At 44.8% G+C, this 19796-nt stretch overlaps 1 protein-coding gene across 1 annotated transcript; it reads left to right on the plus strand.

Annotated features, from left to right (window-relative positions):
* The first annotated feature begins 6661 nt into the window (after positions 1-6661).
* Positions 6662-19059, plus strand: Crhbp (corticotropin releasing hormone binding protein). Its single transcript, XM_052159670.1, has 7 exons — positions 6662-6817; positions 7141-7234; positions 7516-7673; positions 9050-9260; positions 11189-11337; positions 14850-14967; positions 18388-19059. The coding sequence occupies exons 1-7, from the start codon at positions 6737-6739 to the stop codon at positions 18543-18545; spliced, it is 969 nt and encodes a 322-aa protein (XP_052015630.1). The 5' UTR covers positions 6662-6736; the 3' UTR covers positions 18546-19059.
* The last annotated feature ends 737 nt before the right edge of the window (positions 19060-19796 follow it).

The following is a 19796-nucleotide window of genomic DNA, read 5'->3' on the forward strand; positions in this document are numbered from 1 at the left end:
GTCATGCCACAGATAGCTAAGTATTGCCCAGGATGGGTCTTTTTCTGTTCTTGTCCTTTTCAAAAGCTCCTGTAAACCTCTGTCCTTTGGATCTATTCTAAGGCAGCAGACGCTCAACTCTTGGCATATCACTTCTCCTCTGTCAGGGAAGAGGCAGACTCTGCAGGTGATGTCATATCCCAGTGCATGTCACCACTACTCAGTGACACACACTGCTGGGGCTGGAGCTCACTGTGCCTCCCCCTTTGATGCAAGGAGTGAGGCATATGAGATGGCGTTTCCTTGTAATCTCTGGACTGGATGTTAGTCATGGAATATTTTAGAGGGAGCCTGAGGTGAGCTGAGAAAATAATGTCACTCCAAAGTCAGAGGAATCTGCGCAAGCAGGAGCAGTATTCAGCCTCCCCGATAGCGGTTAATCTGCCGCTTCCAGCTTGGGGCTGTGCCGTCTCACTTTTTGCTGCTTGTCTAGTTATTTTTAAAATCCCAAATGATTATTATTCTGACTCATTTCCAGGAGTGTTTCCCTCCATGTCTTTGGAGAAGGATTCATCATCTGGCTGAACACAGAGGCATCTTTTTCGGTGTGGGCGTGGCTTCTCGCTCACCGTGAGAATCCGGGCAAGTCTTGCCCTCCTTCATTTCTTCCTCCCACCAGTGCCCTTCAGACGCATGCTTGCTAAGCACACTTTCTTGGTCCTTTCCTTCTTAGTTTTGACACGATCTCACGCGGCTGCTATGTTTGCTATGGGTCTAACTGCTTCCTTACCAGCAGCTCCTGATTCCCCTCCCCTTCTTTCTGCTTTGTAACATCAGCCACTCCCGTTCCCCTGTCTTCTCAATTTTATTCCACTCTGAATCTCACGGCTTCTGTGATGAGATCAGCTCCTCTCTGTTATGCACATAATCTTTAATGGGACCCATCCCTGGCTCGTCTTTTCAAATGCAGTTCTGCAATTAGATTCTAATCCAGTCCTCTAATTTTCTAGCCACGGCTTTTAAAGTCAGTTAATGTTTTAATATGAAGTCGTTCATTCTAATTTAATAATGATATGAAGACACATCCCATGTATGCCTCTTACAAAACTATTATCATTAGTTTTGGCAATGAAGACATGGAATAGAATTGGTAATTTAACTACAGCTCTCATTATATCTGTTCTGTCTGCATTACTTACACTATTTGACACCTACAGTCATTTTCAGCATATACTCTACCATTTATAGTTAAGGAAGTTTATGATCAAAGAGCTCTTTGACCCCCAAGTGGGTTTCATTTTGTTTTGCTTTTGTGTAGTTACTGAAATGTTACCAGACAGTCTGCTATCGAGAAATAACACCACACTCTAGTATCTAACACGATGCACGGATATTATAGCTCCACGCTATGAAAGCTAAACTATTTTAGAGATGGCTGTATTTCGAAAGCAGTTAAGTGTTGCCAGTTACAAACAACTATCATGGAAACTGCTCCCCCCTTCTCAAGGGACTGCTGTTATGACAGTATTCTGCCCTGGTCTCTGCCCTCTGCCCACAGGTTTGTGGGTAAAGATTTTAAGAACATAGGTTTGAGCTTGTTTTCATCCGTCTGGTGGTGACATGGAGCTTTTGGTGACCTGTGTGAAGCCTCAGGCACTGAAGACCAGGAATGGCCATCCAGTATTTTCCTTTTCTTTCCTATGATTTCTGATGGCATCTTCGGTTGCAGAATTTGACCACATTGCAAACCAGGAGATTGTGAACTGGGGTTTGTTGTGGTGTGGCTCAGCCCTAGCACACACCTTTAACCCAAAGAGCTTTCTGTAACAGGAGCTAAATAGAGTGAATGAGGGGTGAATAGGTGGAGCAAGAATGGGGGCATGAGGGAGAAGGGGGTGTCTTTGAGTTGAAGGCTAGTGAAGACACTGTGGAGAAGGAGAAGGGGATTTTTCCCTTCGGGACATCGGTGGAGGAAGATCAGCTGAGTGCTTTCTCTGACTCTCAGAGCTAGCAGAGGTTCACCTCAGCATCTGGCTTTTGAGTCTTCATTGGTAAGTAGAACATTTGGGATTCTGTTTTTTTTTTTTTAAACAACAACAATCCTCAGATCTTGAAAATAGATTATCCTGATTACACATCAGCTTGTTATCTCTCAAGCCCCCCTCCTCAGAGGTGTAGTTTCTGTGAGACACGAGGGCGTCATCTGAAGTCTGACTCACATCAGTTTCCCACAGCGGATTCACTTAGCTCCCTCTGATTTTTGAATACCTCTGAAAAATAACCTCAATGATTATAAATATATATAAACAAAATAATAAAATCTATTTTTGATAAAAAATATAAAAGCAATTCTAAAATTAATATGGAAACTTTAAACAAAACAAAACAAAAACCTTGAGGAAAAAAACAAAAACGGGAGGCATCAGACTTATTGACTTCAAAATTCTGACCTGCAGTTGTCAGCCACGGCCCTGGTGTAGCAGATACAGGCTCATGAAGAAGACCAGCAAACCCAGGATGCATTCATACGTGCAGGCGAACTCAACTTGGACAAGGATGCCAAGAGCACATATAACGAGGAAAGGGCACGTATGTTGAAGACTGTCCCCCGAACATAGCTGTAGTCATTTTGTCCCATGCCTGACAACTATTTCATATTGTTGCAGTAATATACCTGTCAGTCATCGACAGAAAAATAACTTGACTCAGAGCAGAGTCATGCTGACCACATACCCAGTTTTGTCCTGTATGTTATGATGTTTGTTAATCTTAAGAAATTCCACAACTATAAGCTTCCTGTAGGCCCCATCAAATTAAAGGTCAATATGAACTGTTATGCCTAAAATGGCTTGAGTTGGGGCTGACCCCTGGGCAGCACTTCCAGCATATGTGTATGGGCTCATTGTGGTTTTGCGGTTTTAGCCTTTATAAGCTGTCCCTGAGAGACGTCCAGTGAACAGCTTTGAGCTGTTGCCCTGGTCGATCAGTCCTGGGGGTGTGCATTCAGTAAGCCATCCCTGTTTAGCTGAGATTGGTGTTCGTGTGGTTTGTGGGTTGACTCTAGGGCTCCCATACGAGGTGTTGGCAATGCATGATAAATCAGGAACACTAGATGTCCACATGCACAAGAATGAACTTGAAGTCTTATGCTACGACATTCACCAAAATAAGCTCAAAATGGATCAATGACTTAAATGGAAGATGTTAAACTGTAAACTACCAGAAAAATGGGAAAAGATTTACAATATTGATCTTTACAGTGATTTCATAGCTATGACAACAAAAAAACACAGTCAACAAAAGAAAAAATTAGCCAAGGGTAGCCAGTGAAATAAAAGTTTCTGCAGAGCAAGAGACTCAGTCAGTGCTGGGAAATGGTGAATCATTGGATGCTACAAAATGCACAATTATTCTCCTGATAATACCTTAATTGCCACAATATATGAGAAATTCTGTAAGACAGAACAAACAAAAACCCAACAACTTTGCTATCCAATAGGCTCAGGGTTCTGTTGCTGTTATTTTTTGAGACAGGGCTTCTCTGTATAGTCCTGACTATACTGGAACTTACTCTGTGGATTAGGCTGGCCTCGAACTCAGAGACCAGCTGTTTCTTGCCTGCTGAATTCTGGGATTAAAGGCATGCACACCCAGCTTAGACTTCAGATTTGAAGAGACAGTTTTCCAAAGAATGCACATCAATGACCAATAATTATACAAAAAGATGATAAATATCACTGAAAAAAAAAAACAAGGAAAAGCAAAAAGACCCAGTGAGCCTTGACTTCACACCTGTTGTGTGTCAAGATGGCTTTTATGAAAGAAAGGAAATCCCATTGCATAATCCCATTGCGTAGATGAACCTCCATTGAAATAAGCCAGTCTTAGATGACAAATACTGCAGGATTCTGGTGGATTTTTTGTTTATTATTTTTTGCTTTTGAGACAAGCCCTGGCTTTCCTGGAACTCATTCACTATGTAGCCCTGGCTGGCTTCAAATTCACAGAGATCTCATATCTTCTTGGATTATCTCGTGCTGGGATTAAAGCCTTGTGCCACCACTGCCTGGCTAGGCTCTTGCTGTGTATCCCAGACTGGCTGGGAACGCCTGTGACCCCAACCTTTTGAGCACTGAGGATTCTACTTCTCTGAAGTATCTAAAAGTAGCCACCTTTTAGCAGCAGACAGCAAAGCAATGGCTGTTAGAGGTTGGGTGGTGGGTGGAATCGTTCATCTACACAAGTGAAACTCCAGGTGTGCAGGGCAGATAAGCTCTCTAGAAATCAGCTGGATGGCATTGTCCCTACAATCTGTACTGTGCTGAAATGCCTGACAAGAAGTAGAACTCACAGCATTTTCTCACCACGGGAAAAAAAAAGCAGCCAAATCAAACAACAAGACTCTGTAAAAGCAAGTGGAAACAGTTTTTTTTTTTTTTTTTTTTTTTTTTTTTATTGATTTTGGCTAACTATGGTAAATTTTACTCCATGGTCTTTCTCTCTCCCTTCCTTCCTTCTTCCCTTCCTTCCTTCTTCCCTTCCTTCCTATGACCTTCTCTTTCTTTGACATAAGGTCTCACTTGCAGCCAGGCTGGCCTGGATCTCACAATCCTCTCTCTGCCTCCTCAGTGCTGGGATTACAGGCATGTGCCACTAAGGCTAGCTTCATCTTTGTTTCTTTAAAAACTTTTTTTAAAAAAAAACCTATTTATTTATTTGTTTGTTTGCTGGTTTGTTTGCGTGCAAGCGTGCAGAGAACATCTCTGTCCATGTGCTGGTAGAGGTTGGGGTAGGTGGGGTAGATATGTATGTGAAGGGGTGGGCCAGAAAACACTAATGTCTTGATGTTAACAAGTAGCTTGGGGCTGAGGTGACACAGGTGCCAAACCCCCAAAGTGGAAAAGACAGTGTTGGGCTGTATGTAAATGTTGGGGGGATCCCTAGGCTGGCTGTGTTGATGAGAGAGGAGGGTAGGTCATGGTGTGCTGGGTGAACGTGCCTGAGAAACTCTCTAGTTGTGGATGGGAGATGGTCCTGAGGATGTCTGGATGCCTTTAGGGAGATGGTCCTGAGGATGTCCAGATGCCTTTAGGGAGATGGTCCTGAGGATGCCTGGATGCCTTTAGGGAGATGGTCCTGAGGATGACTGGATGCCTTTAGGGAGATGGTCCTGAGGATGTCCGGATGCCTTTAGGGAGATGGTCCTGAGGATGTCCGGATGCCTTTAGGGAGATGGTCCTGAGGATGCCTGGATGCCTTTAGGGAGATGGTCCTGAGGATGCCCGATGCCTTTAGGGAGATGGTCCCGAGGATGACTGGATGCTTTAAGGCAGGTAGGCGATGTTAAGCTATTAAATTCTCTCTCCTTTCATTCCCCTCAGTGGTCTGTATACCTCTCTGAAATTCAGATACCTAAGCAGTGGAGGATGCAGAGAAGGGTGTGGTGCCCGAGCTCATGAGCTTTGTGTGTTCTCTCTGCTCTGTGGTCTGGTCTAAGGACTGTTTATAGCATCAGACCAGGATAGGAAGACCTCCTGGTGTAAACCCTAAGACAGAACCCCTGAAGAGCTCAGTATTGTCTCAAATATGAAAACATCAAATTCTGACATCCTGACAGAATCCTAACAGATTCCTGTTACTTTTAAGTGTTATAACCACAAATGGAATCATTTTCTTTCCTTAAAACCTTACATTGTGGTTTTGAGTTTGATTTTTCTAGCAGTATTTACAACCTATTTTTGAAGGGGTAGGGAAAACTAGAAGGGGCTGTCTCTACATTATCCCCAGCTCTGGACAGACAGCAGAAGCCATGGTCTTCTGCCTATGGGCAAAAGTAAGCTTACGCACCCACCACTCCTGTCTGGATTCCCTCCCGTTCCACTGGGGCTGTATATCAGTAACAGGAACTCAGTGCACTTCCCACTAGTGAATCAGAGTAAGCCAGGTACTGGGAAGCAGGGTAGAGTGCTTCTCTCTGTGGCTCAGGGAGGCTGAAGTCCTGACTACTGAGCTCTGTCCAGGAGTGAGTACACAGGGAGCCGTGCAGATCGGGGACAGCCCTGCTAACATTCAGAAGTCTGCAGACTCTGGCTCTCCACTAAGCGAATGCTAATTCGAAACAGGATCAGAATAAAGCAAGGGACCGGAAGCCTGGAATTTTATTTCTTCCATGTTCTATAAAATCAGGCTCTGTCAAAGTTTCGAATCTTTCTTATGGAGAGGAACGATAGCCTCGCTGATATTACTCTCTGGCCATTCCCAGCAGAGTCCCATCCACAGCTACATGACTAGGCCCCATGATGAAGTCATACGTGTGTGACATGTCTGTCATTTGCTTTTACAATACCAAAAATTCCCCGGATATGCATAATGAATGTAATGTAATGTTTTACAGGCCGAGTGAAATGCTCACCCCAGCCTCTACCTCTGTCTCATTCTTTCTTCTATACGTCCAGGTCACTAGGTTCTCGTGACTGAAGTCACTCTTGATGAATAATGCGGGGGCCATGCTGAAATATTTGTGGCTGCGAGCTGGACCCTCGTCATTGCCACGCACGTTGTCACCAGGGCAGGGTAACCCATGGTAACTAAGCTCGGATCAGTTAAGGGGCAGAGAGCCTCCCCTCTCTGCTGCTCTATAAAAGAGACCCGGTAAAGGGACCCTGACTGCTTTGAGCTCTTAGTGTGGGCGAAGGTGTGGGAAGAAACGCCTAAGATCTCTGCAGCAGAGCTCACCAGCTGCAGACACAAGGCCAGCATGTCACGGAACTTTAAACTCCAATGTCACTTCCTTCTGATCCTCCTGTCAGCTCTGAGGGGACAGAGCCGCTACCTAGAGGTGAGCCATCCTTTCTGGGTCCTTAACACCTTCCCCTTGAGTGTTCAGCCAGGGACAGACCAACTTTTGATCCTTTCTCTGCTGCACTCTTTCTCCCTGCCCCTGAGCATCCAAACTGCCTGCCTTTCCCTGGCCTGGGTACCCTAATCTGATGGAAATAGTCTAAGCCTCATTCATAGATCGGGACTAAGGAGACATACCCCCCCCCCCCACCACCACCATCTCGCCCTCATTGCTTCTCTGAGCTGCAAGAAGGGTGCCCTGCTCCCGCCTCTCTTTCTCTTCCCCTGAACTTTTCCGGACCGATCCACTTTCCTTGCCAGGTGCAAGAAGCCGCGGTCTACGACCCTTTCCTGCTCTTCAGCGCCAATCTGAAGCGGGACCTGGCAGAGGAGCAGCCGTACCGACGGGCTCTGCGTGAGTTAGGGTTGTCCTGCTCCAGTGTGTGGGTGCCCGGGAGGCGGGAGGCTAAGACTCTTCACTTAGGACGCAGGCTTCCAGGATATCTGGCCGGGGGAGCTGGCTGGGACCTCTCGGCTGCAGCATACACGAGGTCCTTCCAAGCCCGAGCGAGGGAACCCAATGCAACCTAAGCTGGGAGCTCCAGGTTGGGGCGCGCGGCGGAGCCGGGGAGTGGGGCGTGCTGAGAGCATCTTTCCGAGGCAACTGGGGACCACGGGCTCCATGCTCTCTCCCAGGATGTCTGGACATGCTGAGCCTCCCTGGCCAGTTCACCTTCACCGCCGACCGGCCGCAGCTGCACTGCGCCGCCTTCTTCATCAGCGAACCAGAGGAGTTCATCACCATCCACTATGACCTGGTCTCCATTGACTGCCAGGGCGGGGATTTCCTGAAGGTGAGGGGGTCCCTACTGTTAGCGGCCCCAGCCCGCGTGCCCCTAAGCGCGTGGATGTGGGGGACAGCTGAACCTAAAGAGCTCGAGTCGCAGAAGCTCTCTGGGCTGGATTCCTAGGAAGGGTCTAGCGCCCCCCCCCCCCCCCCCCCCCGCTGGTGCTCTAATTTCCCTTCTGTGCTCTCCCCAACTCCTGGGAACTTCCTAGCACTTGAACTTGCAGTGTGAGATGCTCTGATACAATCTGGGACACACAAAACATGGCAAAAAATAATTAGCAGGAGCTCTCGAGGAGGCTCTCTTGCGATCTGAGATCTGAACTCATCTCGCCCTTCCAGGAGCCCGGGCTGATGGGGGTTTTGGAGCAGTGGGGCACTGGTTGGGGGAGGAATGCTGAGAGTAGGTAGAGTCTGAGAAAGCTAGAAGAGGAGGAGGACTCACCCAGCCCCACGGCGGCCCACTTCAGCCTCCAGCACCACACAGGAGAGGGTTCTACCGCCCCAAGAAAACAATCACACTTTAGATCGCCAAAACCATTTGGGAACCTGTCAAGCTTGCAAGAAATAATTTGCAACCGGGCTGTTGGGTAATGGAGCTATGATGGACTCATTAAAATGGAGACCTGCGGTGCATTTTGAGAGCGGGGCCAACTGACCTTGACCTTTGTTCCAGGAAGCGGAGAGAAAGTCTTACAGGGCTTACCAGCCAACACTGTCTGACTGCAGCATTTAAAAATATTTTAAAAAATAACTTGAGGTGATGAGGTGTGTGTGTGTGTGTGTGTGTGTATTGCTCTTGATCTCCCCCACCCCTCACCCCATCACTTTGACGAAACCGAAATCACCCTTTGTATTCCAAGTTGGCTGCAAACTCACAATGCTCCCCCTTAGCTTCTGTGGTACTGGGGTTACAATCACCCTCCATCATATCCAGGTTGGCTGTTGTTACTTAGTCTTTGAGATCTGTTGTTGTTGCCCACGTCTAACTGATCAGAGGAAAGCAGAAAGCGAAATGAAGCGGCATCCAAACTGTGCCCCCGAGGAGTGGGCACAGGAGTGATCTCAATGTGGAAAAGACAGAGTGAAAATCAGGCTTGTCCATAATTAATTTCCTTTTACTAGTTGATAAGCTATTAAAAAGGTATGCTACCTTAGCAGCTTGAAGGCTTATGCAGAAAAGATAGCACTTTCAACTGAACGGCACAGTCTAAATAAATATGAATGAGAGGCAGGCAGGCTGTGAGCAGCAGCTGTGGGCTCCTCTCTTACACCCAAAAGGCTCATTGCTTGGTAACGTCCCCTCTTTACAACAGAGTCTGGTTTAGAAGCTGGTGAAAGTGACTACGTCTGTACTATTGTTGTTGTTGTTATCATTTGAAGGTATTTGATGGTTGGATCCTTAAGGGGGAGAAATTCCCAAGCTCCCAGGATCACCCTCTGCCCACCATGAAGAGGTACACAGATTTCTGTGAGAGTGGTCTTACCAGAAGGAGCATCACATCTTCCCAGAACGTGGCCATGATCTTCTTCCGGGTCCACGAACCAGGAAATGGATTCACGCTAACCATAAAGACAGATCCCAACCAATTCCGTAAGTCAACATGAGCAACTGACTGGACTCGGGTGGGGAGGTGGTCAGTGGTCACTTCTGCTTTGTAATGAGTGTACTACCTCACACACTTAAGCCAAGGAAGGGTGTGGGCTCCTTATTCCTTGTTAGGAAAACTAAACCACAGTTGTTTTTTTTTTTTAATTGTATTTCTCAGGTGAGGTAATATTCTAACAAATAATAAGTACATATACATCTATTTTCCCTCCACAGTCCTGTTCTGCCCTCCCAAGGCACTGCGGATGGGTTCAGTAACCAACTTTAATCTCCCATCATGTAGATGTAGTATAAGCATGGTGGTAGAGCTTTGTAAACAAAGTCTGAAAGGCTGAACTTCTGAGACAGGTGGGCAGATGATGTCCCCTAAGGAGGAAGTGAACCAGTGTCCCTGTGTCACCTCCTTCCATATTATCTTCTGCCATAACGCCACCACCCTACCTCGGGTCATTTCTGATAGAGAGATACACAGATTACACTGTAAAACTATATAGCTAACCATTAAGTGTGTGTGTTTTTTTGTTTGTTTTTGTTTTTTAGCGAAATGAGTTCATACATTGGCTTATTTCCTCATTAAGGGAAAAAGCTAATAACTAGGGATGGAGTTAAGGTCTGAACCATTTGTCTAAGGATGCTTAAAACAAAACTTGGGTTCAAACTCTAGCACTAGGGAGGGGAGAAGGGAGGGAGGAGAGAGGGAGACAGGAAGGAGAAGGAGAGAGAGGGGGAAGGGAAGGGAAAGGGAGAGAGGGAGAGAAATTCTGCCCTGAAAAGCCGAGGCTATCTGAAAAGCTGAATGCTGAGGGTTCATTTCTCCTGGAATTTGTTTTGTAAAAAATCAGAAGATGTCTTTTAAAATTGTCAAGGAATTTCACTTATTTCTGAAATTAAAAGTAATTAAAAATATAAGGAGATAAATCAGCAATAAGGCAAATCCCATCTCTCTGTTTCATAAATAGAATAACTGTTGTTAAGTTCAGACTTGAAATAAAATAAAAGATTTCGGAAAGATCTTAAGATTATCACGATTTAAAATTTAAAGCTGGGCATGGTGGCACACACCTTTAACCCCAGCACCGAGGCCTGAGGCAGGAGGATCTCTGAGTTTGAGGCCAGCCTGGTCTACAGAGTGAGTTCCAGCACAGCCAGGACTATACAGAGAAATCCTGTCTCATAGCAGCAACAACAACAACAACAACAACAATAAATATAAAATATAAAAAAAGACCATTTAGTCAACTTTACATTACTCTATACCCAGAAAATATATATTAGGTATAAAACTGTTTTCTATTTTATTCTCGCCTTCTTCTGTCAGTATCATGAAATCTTTAGAATAAGATTAGACATGGTTTTATTGTTTAACAAAAAACACCATAGCTCCAGATTCTGTGGGTGAGGTTCTGGCCTCACGGTTGAGCCTTGTTCTTCCAGCTCGGAGCTAGAATCAGCTCAGCAGAGCTACTCCTGGTACTCCTAGGTGTGCCGCCTGACTGGTAAAGACTGTCTCCCTTAGGATTGTTATAGACAGACAAAGGTGAGAAGCCCCCTTTTGGCTGACAATAGTCACAGGCCACTGAGTTTCTATTCCTCTGTGCCTTCCTCTCCCCAGATTGTCATGGTGATATATACCCTCTTCCTGGGCACAACACCTAACTAGAGAGGTCTAGCTCTTGGATGTTGGTAATCTACAAATATGTTTAGCACCATTCAAAGTTATCCTGGGGTGCTTGTGGCCAGTGGGCACCCGGGTTGGATATACCTACTAGACCATGAACTAAAATCTATGACAAAGGTATAATGAATATATATACATATATATATGTATATATATATATATATATATATACACACACACACATATAAATTTGGCACTCTAAATAATGTATTTGTATCTTTCCCCCCTCCTAAAGCTTGCAATGTCATCTCTCAGACTCCGAGTGGAAGGTTTACTTTGGTGGTTCCGTACCAGCGCCAAAACTGCAGTTTCTCCATCATTTACCCAGTGGCAATCAGAATCTCTGATCTCACCCTCGGATACTTGCATGGTCTGCAGTTAAAGGTCAGTGGCTTGCTTGCTCCTTGGCCATTTGGTAAGGCCACTGTTTGTTGTTGCTGCTGTTGTTTTTGTTTGTTTGTTTGTTTTGTTTTGTTTATCAGTGACAAAGCACTCATCCTGTCAGGAAGCTGGAACCACGAGGCCCCTGGCCTTTAAGTCTTCTGCGTGCTGCCCTGGCTTCGTCAACGTCTATTTCAGTCACGCTGCAGGCAAACACTCAGGTGCCCATTCTGACTACTCCAGGGTTTCTCTTGTGACATAGGAAATGCTTTCAGTTGGCAAAACTGCAGCGTGTAATTACAATTGAACACTCTTGTACTTTCCTCTTTTACAAAAATCCTCTCCTAGCTGAGCCTCCTCTGAGTCATCGACACAGCTGCTCTCCTGATTATTGGAATTTTCTTTTGATTCGAAGGAAGTCACTCTCATTGACAGTACCCGGCTATGAAAGAATGCTAACGGTGGCATAAAATATGAAATTGGATTTTTATATTGCAAAGAGCAGTAAAGTTTTGAAGAACATGTTATATGACATCTTGCCTAATACATATGCACACACACATATACACATGTGTATATGTGTGTGTATATATATATATAATATATATTATATATATATATATTAGCTGTGAAATTCCTACCAACTTGCTTTCATATTCCGTGTGTATCTTACAATGAATGCTGGCTTCATTTCATCCCTTTGCAAAGACAGAGGCTGCGGCATGAGTCACCTTCATTTCCTTTTCCTTGTCCATAGGCCCAAGTTAAGTTAGCACATGCGTTTGGTGGTATCAGAGGCAGCTGGTGTTCCCAACACACAGATCTTTGTGAACACTAAATCAGGAACAGGACTGAGAAAAAGAATTGATATCTAGCTTATCCCAGCCCCCACACCCACGTGTCTCTGCCTCTTCTTTGTTGTTCTTGGACTTTGAGGAGCGATCCTTTGATAAGAATGTCTGCGTGCTTTGGATCCGGCCTGATAGCTTTTGTAAGCCCTGCCATTCTTGCTGAGTGACCTAGGATCTGGTGGGTGGCACGGCAACATCTTAGGAGATCTGTGTTTTCGGTGATGAAGCTCTAAGAATGACTTTGATGTTCTTCTTAACATTTTTGTGCCTACTGTGTTTTAGGCCTCTGTTCCTTTAAAAACCTCCTTTTTGAGGCCTGGTTATTGAAAGCTGGGCATGGTAGTTTATACGTGTAATCCCAGTACTGGGAGACTGAGATATGAGAGCTTCTTGTGACAGGCCAGCATGATCTTCTCTTTACTAGTACTATCAAATAATAATAATAATAATAATAATAATAACTATTATTTCCTTTGTACAGGGACTATTCTAGGTTCTAGAAATAAGCAATGAGCAAGGCAGGTCATGCTCATGGGGAGCCGATTTTGTAGCGGGATGACACAGGCAAAATTATCACGAATTTCATATCATGGTGAGTCTGTACAGAAAATGCAGCAGAGTGGTCTGATAGACCAGAGCTAAAAAGTGGGTAGACAGAACTGCCTTGGACAACGTGGTCAGGAAAGGAAACTTAGATCCGAAGGAGCAGCAGCCGTAGGAGGCAGGGGGAGCAGACAGAACAGTGCTGCCCAGGAGAAACAGGCTTCCTGGATCTTAGACTCAGGGAGAAGCAAGTCAGGGAGGGAGACGGGCAGAGCCACGTGCACTGTCCACCTGGAGAAGGTTGTGTGCGGCAGGCGTAGTGGGAAAGTCGTTGGGGTCAGGAGGAAAGGGCCCTGATCTGGGCTGTCCTGAAGGTCATTCTGGCTCCCACCTGATGAATGGGCTGGGGACATGCTGCGAAATGCCACATGTTGCCTGTGAGGCGGCTCCATGGCTGTTGCTAGCGAACCACTGGCGATCATTCCGTAAGCACTTCAGCTTTCTTGTGTACTAGGAGATGATACTTCGAGCATTCATAATGGGCAGTGGGGACTTGGCTTCCAGTTCAGCCAGCTGGGGTGAGCCTTTGCCACAGGGTCATGACCTAGCATGGGAGGGGAGGTGCTCAACACTGCAACAAAGGCATAGGGAGCTGAGGCCCAGAACCCAACTGGTCCCCATACAGCTCACTCTCTGCCACTGTTTATAAGAACACCTGAGAGGATTCCAAAGAGGAGAGAGATGTCATCACTCGCCAAGTGGAAACTTCCGTCTGTCTACTCATGGGAAAGACAATTATGTTCTTCCATTCCTAAATAGCTTGTTTGAATGTCTGTTCTCAAACTTGTGCACAGTGGGCCTAATTAAATCTTTATTTCATCATGTAATGAAATTACGTTTGAAGTACCTAGGCATATAGTCATGCTCATAGTAGGTTCTTTAAACATAAGCAGCCTCTGCTGTCTCCATCCCCTAGCCAAATAGTTTCCCTTATATGATGTCTCCATTTTAGTTCCCACCACGTTGGAGTGTTCTTCTCAATGTCTGGCAGGTATGCACTTGAGTGGATAGGTGTCTAAAGTCCTCAGGTTTAGATTTTGGCTCCTATATGTCAGGGTTTGTCTGGTTAACTTCAGGCAACCGGCCACATACCACTAGATCTCTTAGTGAGCATTCATCAGTGAATAACAGGGTTGCAGGCAAACCTAGTTACTGGCCTGACAGGAGACCATAGAGAATGAAAATGTGGAAAATGCTTTAAAACATCATTAAGAATTTAACACACAGGTGCAGCTCCTTCCCGGAATCCCAGCCCTTGGGGAAATCGACATGAAATCAGGGCTAACCTGGGCATGTGAAGCAGGAGACAAGTGTGACATTTGGGACTGAGGAGGCGTACTTTCTCTGTGTTGAGCGAGACACAGAAATCACTGTGGCTAAGAACTGTGGGAGGGTACGGGGAAGCAGGAAATGATGGTTTCGGAGGCTCAGAATGAATTCTTTCGAGTGCTGTGGAAAGAATTTGTTTCCATTGAAAGGAAAGAGTAAATAGTGAGTTTAGCAACTTGAGCCCCAAATCACAGTTCTAGTCTTTTTTTTTTTTAACTATACCCATGAGTAATCTAAATCCTTATTTGTGGAAGACATGTTCCAAGAACAGAAATATCCCTCCATTAGCAAGAGGAAAAGATGTAAGCTGAGGGGGAATACAGAACTTTAATAAACAAATTATTATGCAATTATATAATGCAGATGCCTGGGCCTTCTTTCCTCTGACTGTATGCTTTAAGCTGTCCCAGTCACTTGGTGTGTGTCCATGGACTCTCAGGTTCTGTGTCCATACATCTTACTCAGAGCTTACAAATTCCTGTTTCATTTTTCCAGTCATTGGATTTAGCTTTTGCATGTACACATGCGTTAAACAGTGACGTATCAACTGACAGAGAAAACTGATTTCGAGCCTTCCCCACCTTAAACAATTTCTGGAGTCTGTGCTGTTCGAGTCAAGGCATAGTACAGGCTGAAGGGTGACAGAGTACTCACTGATCTGTCCTTGCACAGATCGACCTGCCTTATAGGTTAACCTGCATCTTGTTCTTTTTTGCTGCTGTGTTCTCTTAGAAACCTGCAGCTGGCTGTGGTGGAACTGGCGACTTCGTGGAGCTGCTGGGAGGAACTGGATTGGATCCCTCCAAGATGATGCCCTTAGCAGACCTGTGCTACCCCTTTCACGGCCCTGGTGAGACAGGTCTTCAGTTGTCAATTAAGTGACTGTCAGGGTTCTCTCCTTCAACACAACACTTCAAATTTTCATATACAAGAAGAGAGATTCTACCAAAACACCTTTTTTATATGTCGAGTCAATGTGAGAATTTTACTTTAGAACCTACAAGTAGTATCAGAACCTATTACCTAAGTGTCAGGCATCAAAAGAGAAACCCATGGAGCAGCTAGAATGTGTATTTAAGGAAAACTGTGAAAAAAAAAGTTTCTCCACTTCAGGGAGGTTGTCTGCTTTTACACTCTGGAAACTAACTTGTTTGTAGACTGACAGTTCAAATGGTAAAAGTATCAGTGATTGGTAACAATATAATAATGAAATAATAATCAAATAACTTTACTACCTGTATATGCTACATTCTCATGTATGTGTACATATGTGTGTATGTATATAGGTATATATACTCATATTTATACACACACATACACACACATACAGGGAAGGATTATTTACAGCCACATATACAGTAAAGCAGTATGATTTCTAGAATATCTCTGAGTCTCCGAGTCAACCCAACTTCTACAGGTTTGCTAGCCTCTTAAGGGTCATTGCAACCCAGAGGCAAATTCTGAAACCTCATTGTTAATAAAAAGCTGCTTTAGGATGCAGATGCCAAATGGGGCCAGCTCTGCCTTGTCAGGGACCAGAGAGGATGCTCATTTGCTCAAGCCAAGGTGTATGAGGATGGCGTCCGGACTGCTGAGCTCATCACCAAGCTAACAATTGTTCTGTGTGGTGGGGAGTTTGCATAGAACGACTCTATAAGGTCGTCTTCATACCTGGACTTCATACCTGGCAATCCAGAAAGAGACAAATTAAAAACAAAGATCAAAAACATCAGTGCCAAACTGTACAGAGTGAGCGCTTCCACCAGAGCACTCCTCTCCTTCCCCAAGTAGGCAATGAAGTTGCAAAGCAAACCAACATTTTTGATCAGTTTCATCCTGATGTTAAAATAAGCTCACCTCACCAGTATTTTCTCCCTTTCTGAGCTACTGCTGAGCCCTCAGTAAACCAGCTCTGAAAGAGAATTCATGCACACAGGTAGGAGGGAAGGCCTGCTGTGACCTGCCCTCTGCCCAGAAATGTCTCCATGAGATTGGACTAACGCAGGCTATCTCACTGAGGCAACCATTGCTTTCTACAGATGTCTAAATTCGGCTGAAGCTGAGGAGATTTTTTTTTAATTTTTATTTATTTATTTTTTTGTGAGACAGGGTCTCACTATACAGCCCAGGCTGGCCTTGGATTCTTGATCTTTCTGCCCAGCCCCTGGAGTGCTGGGATGGCCAGTGCACACCACCATGCCCAGAAGGGGCTGCTATATTGAGTGGCTTCACTCTGATGTAAGCGGTCCCTGCATGTGGCTGTGCTGATTGCTGGTCGTCTGCAGTTACCCTCAGAGGCACTGTGTGGTTCTAGTGCTGTAGTGGGAAACTGCCTTCAGGGATATGCATTGGAGTGAAGTAACGGATATGATTGAAGAATGCTTTGACTTCAAATTAGAGAGTCGAAGATGTCTTATCTCTGCCTGAACTATAGGATTTAGGTTAGGTGAGAGGATCCTAGGCCAAAACCAAACCAAACCAAAAACCAAAAACCAAAAACCGAAACAAACAAACAAAAAACCTGCTTTGTCTAAATTTTGAGCATAACTGACACCAATGTTAAGTGGTTTAAAGCTTGGCTTATATACCTTTTTGCTTAGTTTTGGATTGTTTAGATTTCTTTCTTGCTTTAACTTTTTTTTTCTTATTCATTAATTTGTGTGGTGCAAGGCGCCACCCCCAGGGCCCCGCACATGAGCTAAGTGCTTTACGCTGGGTTACACAGCTGGCATAGGTAGCTTTAACCTTCCTTCTTCCTCCCTGCTTCCATGTATTCTAATGGCTTTAATTCAAAATCATAAAACTATTAGACACCCCGCCCTTTAAATAGAATTTTGTTAGGAATGATGTCAAAACAAAGACTATGCACATTAACTAACGGAAATAGGATTTATTATGTAGATTAAAGTTCAGAGTAAAATGACCTTCCAAATTATCCAAAGAGAGATAAATTTGGCTCCCCTGGCAGAAATTAATATAGGCTCTCTCATATTTGTATTAAAAAAATATCAGGGTTGGAACCCATCATGCTTTCAAACAGACGGTCACCTTTTGACATCACTGTGTCATACTTTATGTGCACCTAGGGATGTGTCTGGGGACACCTGTGACACAGGCACAATGGTGGCCTGTCTCAGAGTTGAGAAATACCCCATTGATACAAAATGTGAGGTGGGATGGTGAGAAAATCAACACAGCAGAGAGAATATTATAGGTTAGATAAAGCGTATGACAGGAATCAACTGTGGCTAGGGAAGGAAGTGGGGAATAATTTTTAATAAAGCCATGTGGCTTTCAATGTCTGCTCAGACACGCCTGCCAGGAGAGAGACAAGCCACGGTGAGATGCCTGTACAGATAGGGACAATATTGGATGTCAGCCAAGAGACACTGTTCGAAATTATCCCATACCAGGACAGCATTGAAAGGTGCTGGTAAGCAATCGAACATTGGTTCCCAGCCCTTGGGTCGTGACCCCTTTGAGGGTTGAATCACCCTTTCACAATGGTTGCATATATCAGATGTTTGCATTACAACTTATGCCCAGTAGCGAAATTACGGCTATGAAGTAGCGACACGAAGTGATTTTATGGTTGGGGTCACCACAACATTAACTGTATTAAAGGGTTGCAGCATTAGGAAGGCTGAGAATCACTGCCCTAAAACAAAAAAGGTAGCTTACTCCATGTGTACCCGCTCTGTTCAAATGTGTTTTCATTTACATATAAAATGTAGTCATTATCTAGACTTAGGATATAATAAGTGGGATTGTCTGGTGCACACAAACACCCAACAGTATAGACCCTCCTCTCAGAATTATCTGTCACTTGTAAGCCCATCTTCTGTCCCCACCTGAAACTGTTTCTGCAACTTTCCAACCTCCCCCACAGGTCAGTGTTATGTCCCAAGAAGGGCCATCAAGGAGCAGAGCTCACTGGCCACCATAGTCTCTTTTGCTACCTGAGCACAACAGGCAGAACAGGGCACAACCCAAAGAGATATGTGCCTATTTCAACCTGCTTTCTTTATCCTATGGTATCCTGTATGTGCAGAGAAAGGCTGGGTCCAGCTCATGATTCTACAACTAATTATATAGTTTTTTTAAAAAGTTGTTTTGGCTGAAAGTGATTTGACTACGTCAGAGCAAGATGCCACACACCGTGGTCTCCCGCCTTCTCTGAGTTTAACTTAGGTGGTGAGAGCACTGGTTTGACTGATTATTCTCTAACCTTCTGGAAAATGTTTATTCTCCTTTCCCACTCCAATTACAGCCCAGATGAAAATCAGCTGCGACAACGCCGTGGTGCGCATGGTCTCCAGTGGAAAACACATTAACCGAGTGACATTTGAGTATCGTCAGCTGGAACCATTGGAGCTAGAAACCTCGACCGGAAACAGCATCCCGGAATACTGTTTGTCTAGTCTTTGAGCTACGGGGCTTCAGTGATCGACAAGCTGTTAGCCCCGGGAGCTCTCCACAGTTATTGTACACGATCTTGATGGACAGCCAGTGAAAAGCCTTCCAGTCAGTATTCCAGGCCTTGAACACATGCACACATGAGTTCCAATTTTGCTTCCTTTTGTTATAATGTATTAACGAACAGAAGGCAGACAACAAACAGGTTGTTGTTGGACATGCTGGGCGATTTATGTGTGCTACAAACATGCAGTGGTCAAATAAGGGTCCAGCAATGAAAAAAAGAGCTGTGTGGTAAGGACAGATGCTCCAGAGAGAGACCAATGGCGCCACTCACAGTTTCATGACAGAATAATAATAATTAAAAAAGTCAGTCTTGAGTATACCAAAGGAATTGCATCTATTATTTTTACTTCATACTTCCGTTTACAAATTGTAGCTATCCATTATTAATTGGTAGTACTTGTTTTTAAAACAATACTTTGTAGCATGAGAACAAAACCTCCTTTCCATTCATAAATCCAAATATAAATAAATGTATGCAGAATGTTGGCATCTTGACTGTTCAATGTATTGGCTTTCCTGAGTGGTCCCTGCCTTCATTACCTTCCCCCAAAACAGTCTTCCTATGTGGGGCAGACCCAGGCTATGGACTAAACTGTTTTGGATTCCTTGGAGTTGCTAGAACTCCGAAGTGTCTGGAGAAGTTGACAGGTTTCTGTAGAGCAGAGGGTGAAGACTGTCCCTGGCCAGGAAACGGGGAGCAGATGTGTTTCCACAAACCTCCAAGGAAACTCAGTGTGTATGTTTTTGCCACAGAGGGCCTTTCCAGAAGTTTTTGTAGGCAAATTTGTAGAAATCAGAGTACTTTGCTTTAGAGTCTTCCCATGTTGGGGGGTTGGGGAGGGCTGGTGAGATGGCTCGGTTTCACAAAGTAATTTTCCACCAAGTCTGACCAAAGAGTTTGATTCCTGGGACTCACACGGTGGAATCAACTCCCAAAAGTTGCCCTCCCACTGAGAGAGAGGGGGGGAGGGGAGAGAGAGGGAAGAAGAAGGAGGAGGAGGAGGAGAAGGAGAAGAGAGTGAGGGAGGGAGGGAGGGAGGGAGGAGGAAGGAGGAAGGGAAGGGGAGAGGGAGAGGAGGGAGAGAGGGGGTACACACACAATAATATACATATAGAGTGAGAGAAAGAGGGGGAAAGGGGTACACACACAATAAATAAATAAATGATAATTTTAATCTTTTGGCAAGGAAACGACAA

The sequence above is a fragment of the Apodemus sylvaticus genome, chromosome 16 (assembly GCF_947179515.1).
Source record: "Apodemus sylvaticus chromosome 16, mApoSyl1.1, whole genome shotgun sequence".
Lineage (NCBI taxonomy): Eukaryota > Metazoa > Chordata > Mammalia > Rodentia > Muridae > Apodemus > Apodemus sylvaticus.

Coding starts and splice junctions, on each gene's coding strand:
- Crhbp (XM_052159670.1), top strand. CDS start 6,737: ATGTCACGGAACTTTAAACTCCAATGTCACTTCCTTCTGATCCTCCTG. Junction 7,674..9,049: donor AGGGCGGGGATTTCCTGAAG/GTGAGGGGGTCC, acceptor TATCATTTGAAG/GTATTTGATGGTTGGATCCT. Junction 11,338..14,849: donor TGCATGGTCTGCAGTTAAAG/GTCAGTGGCTTG, acceptor GTGTTCTCTTAG/AAACCTGCAGCTGGCTGTGG.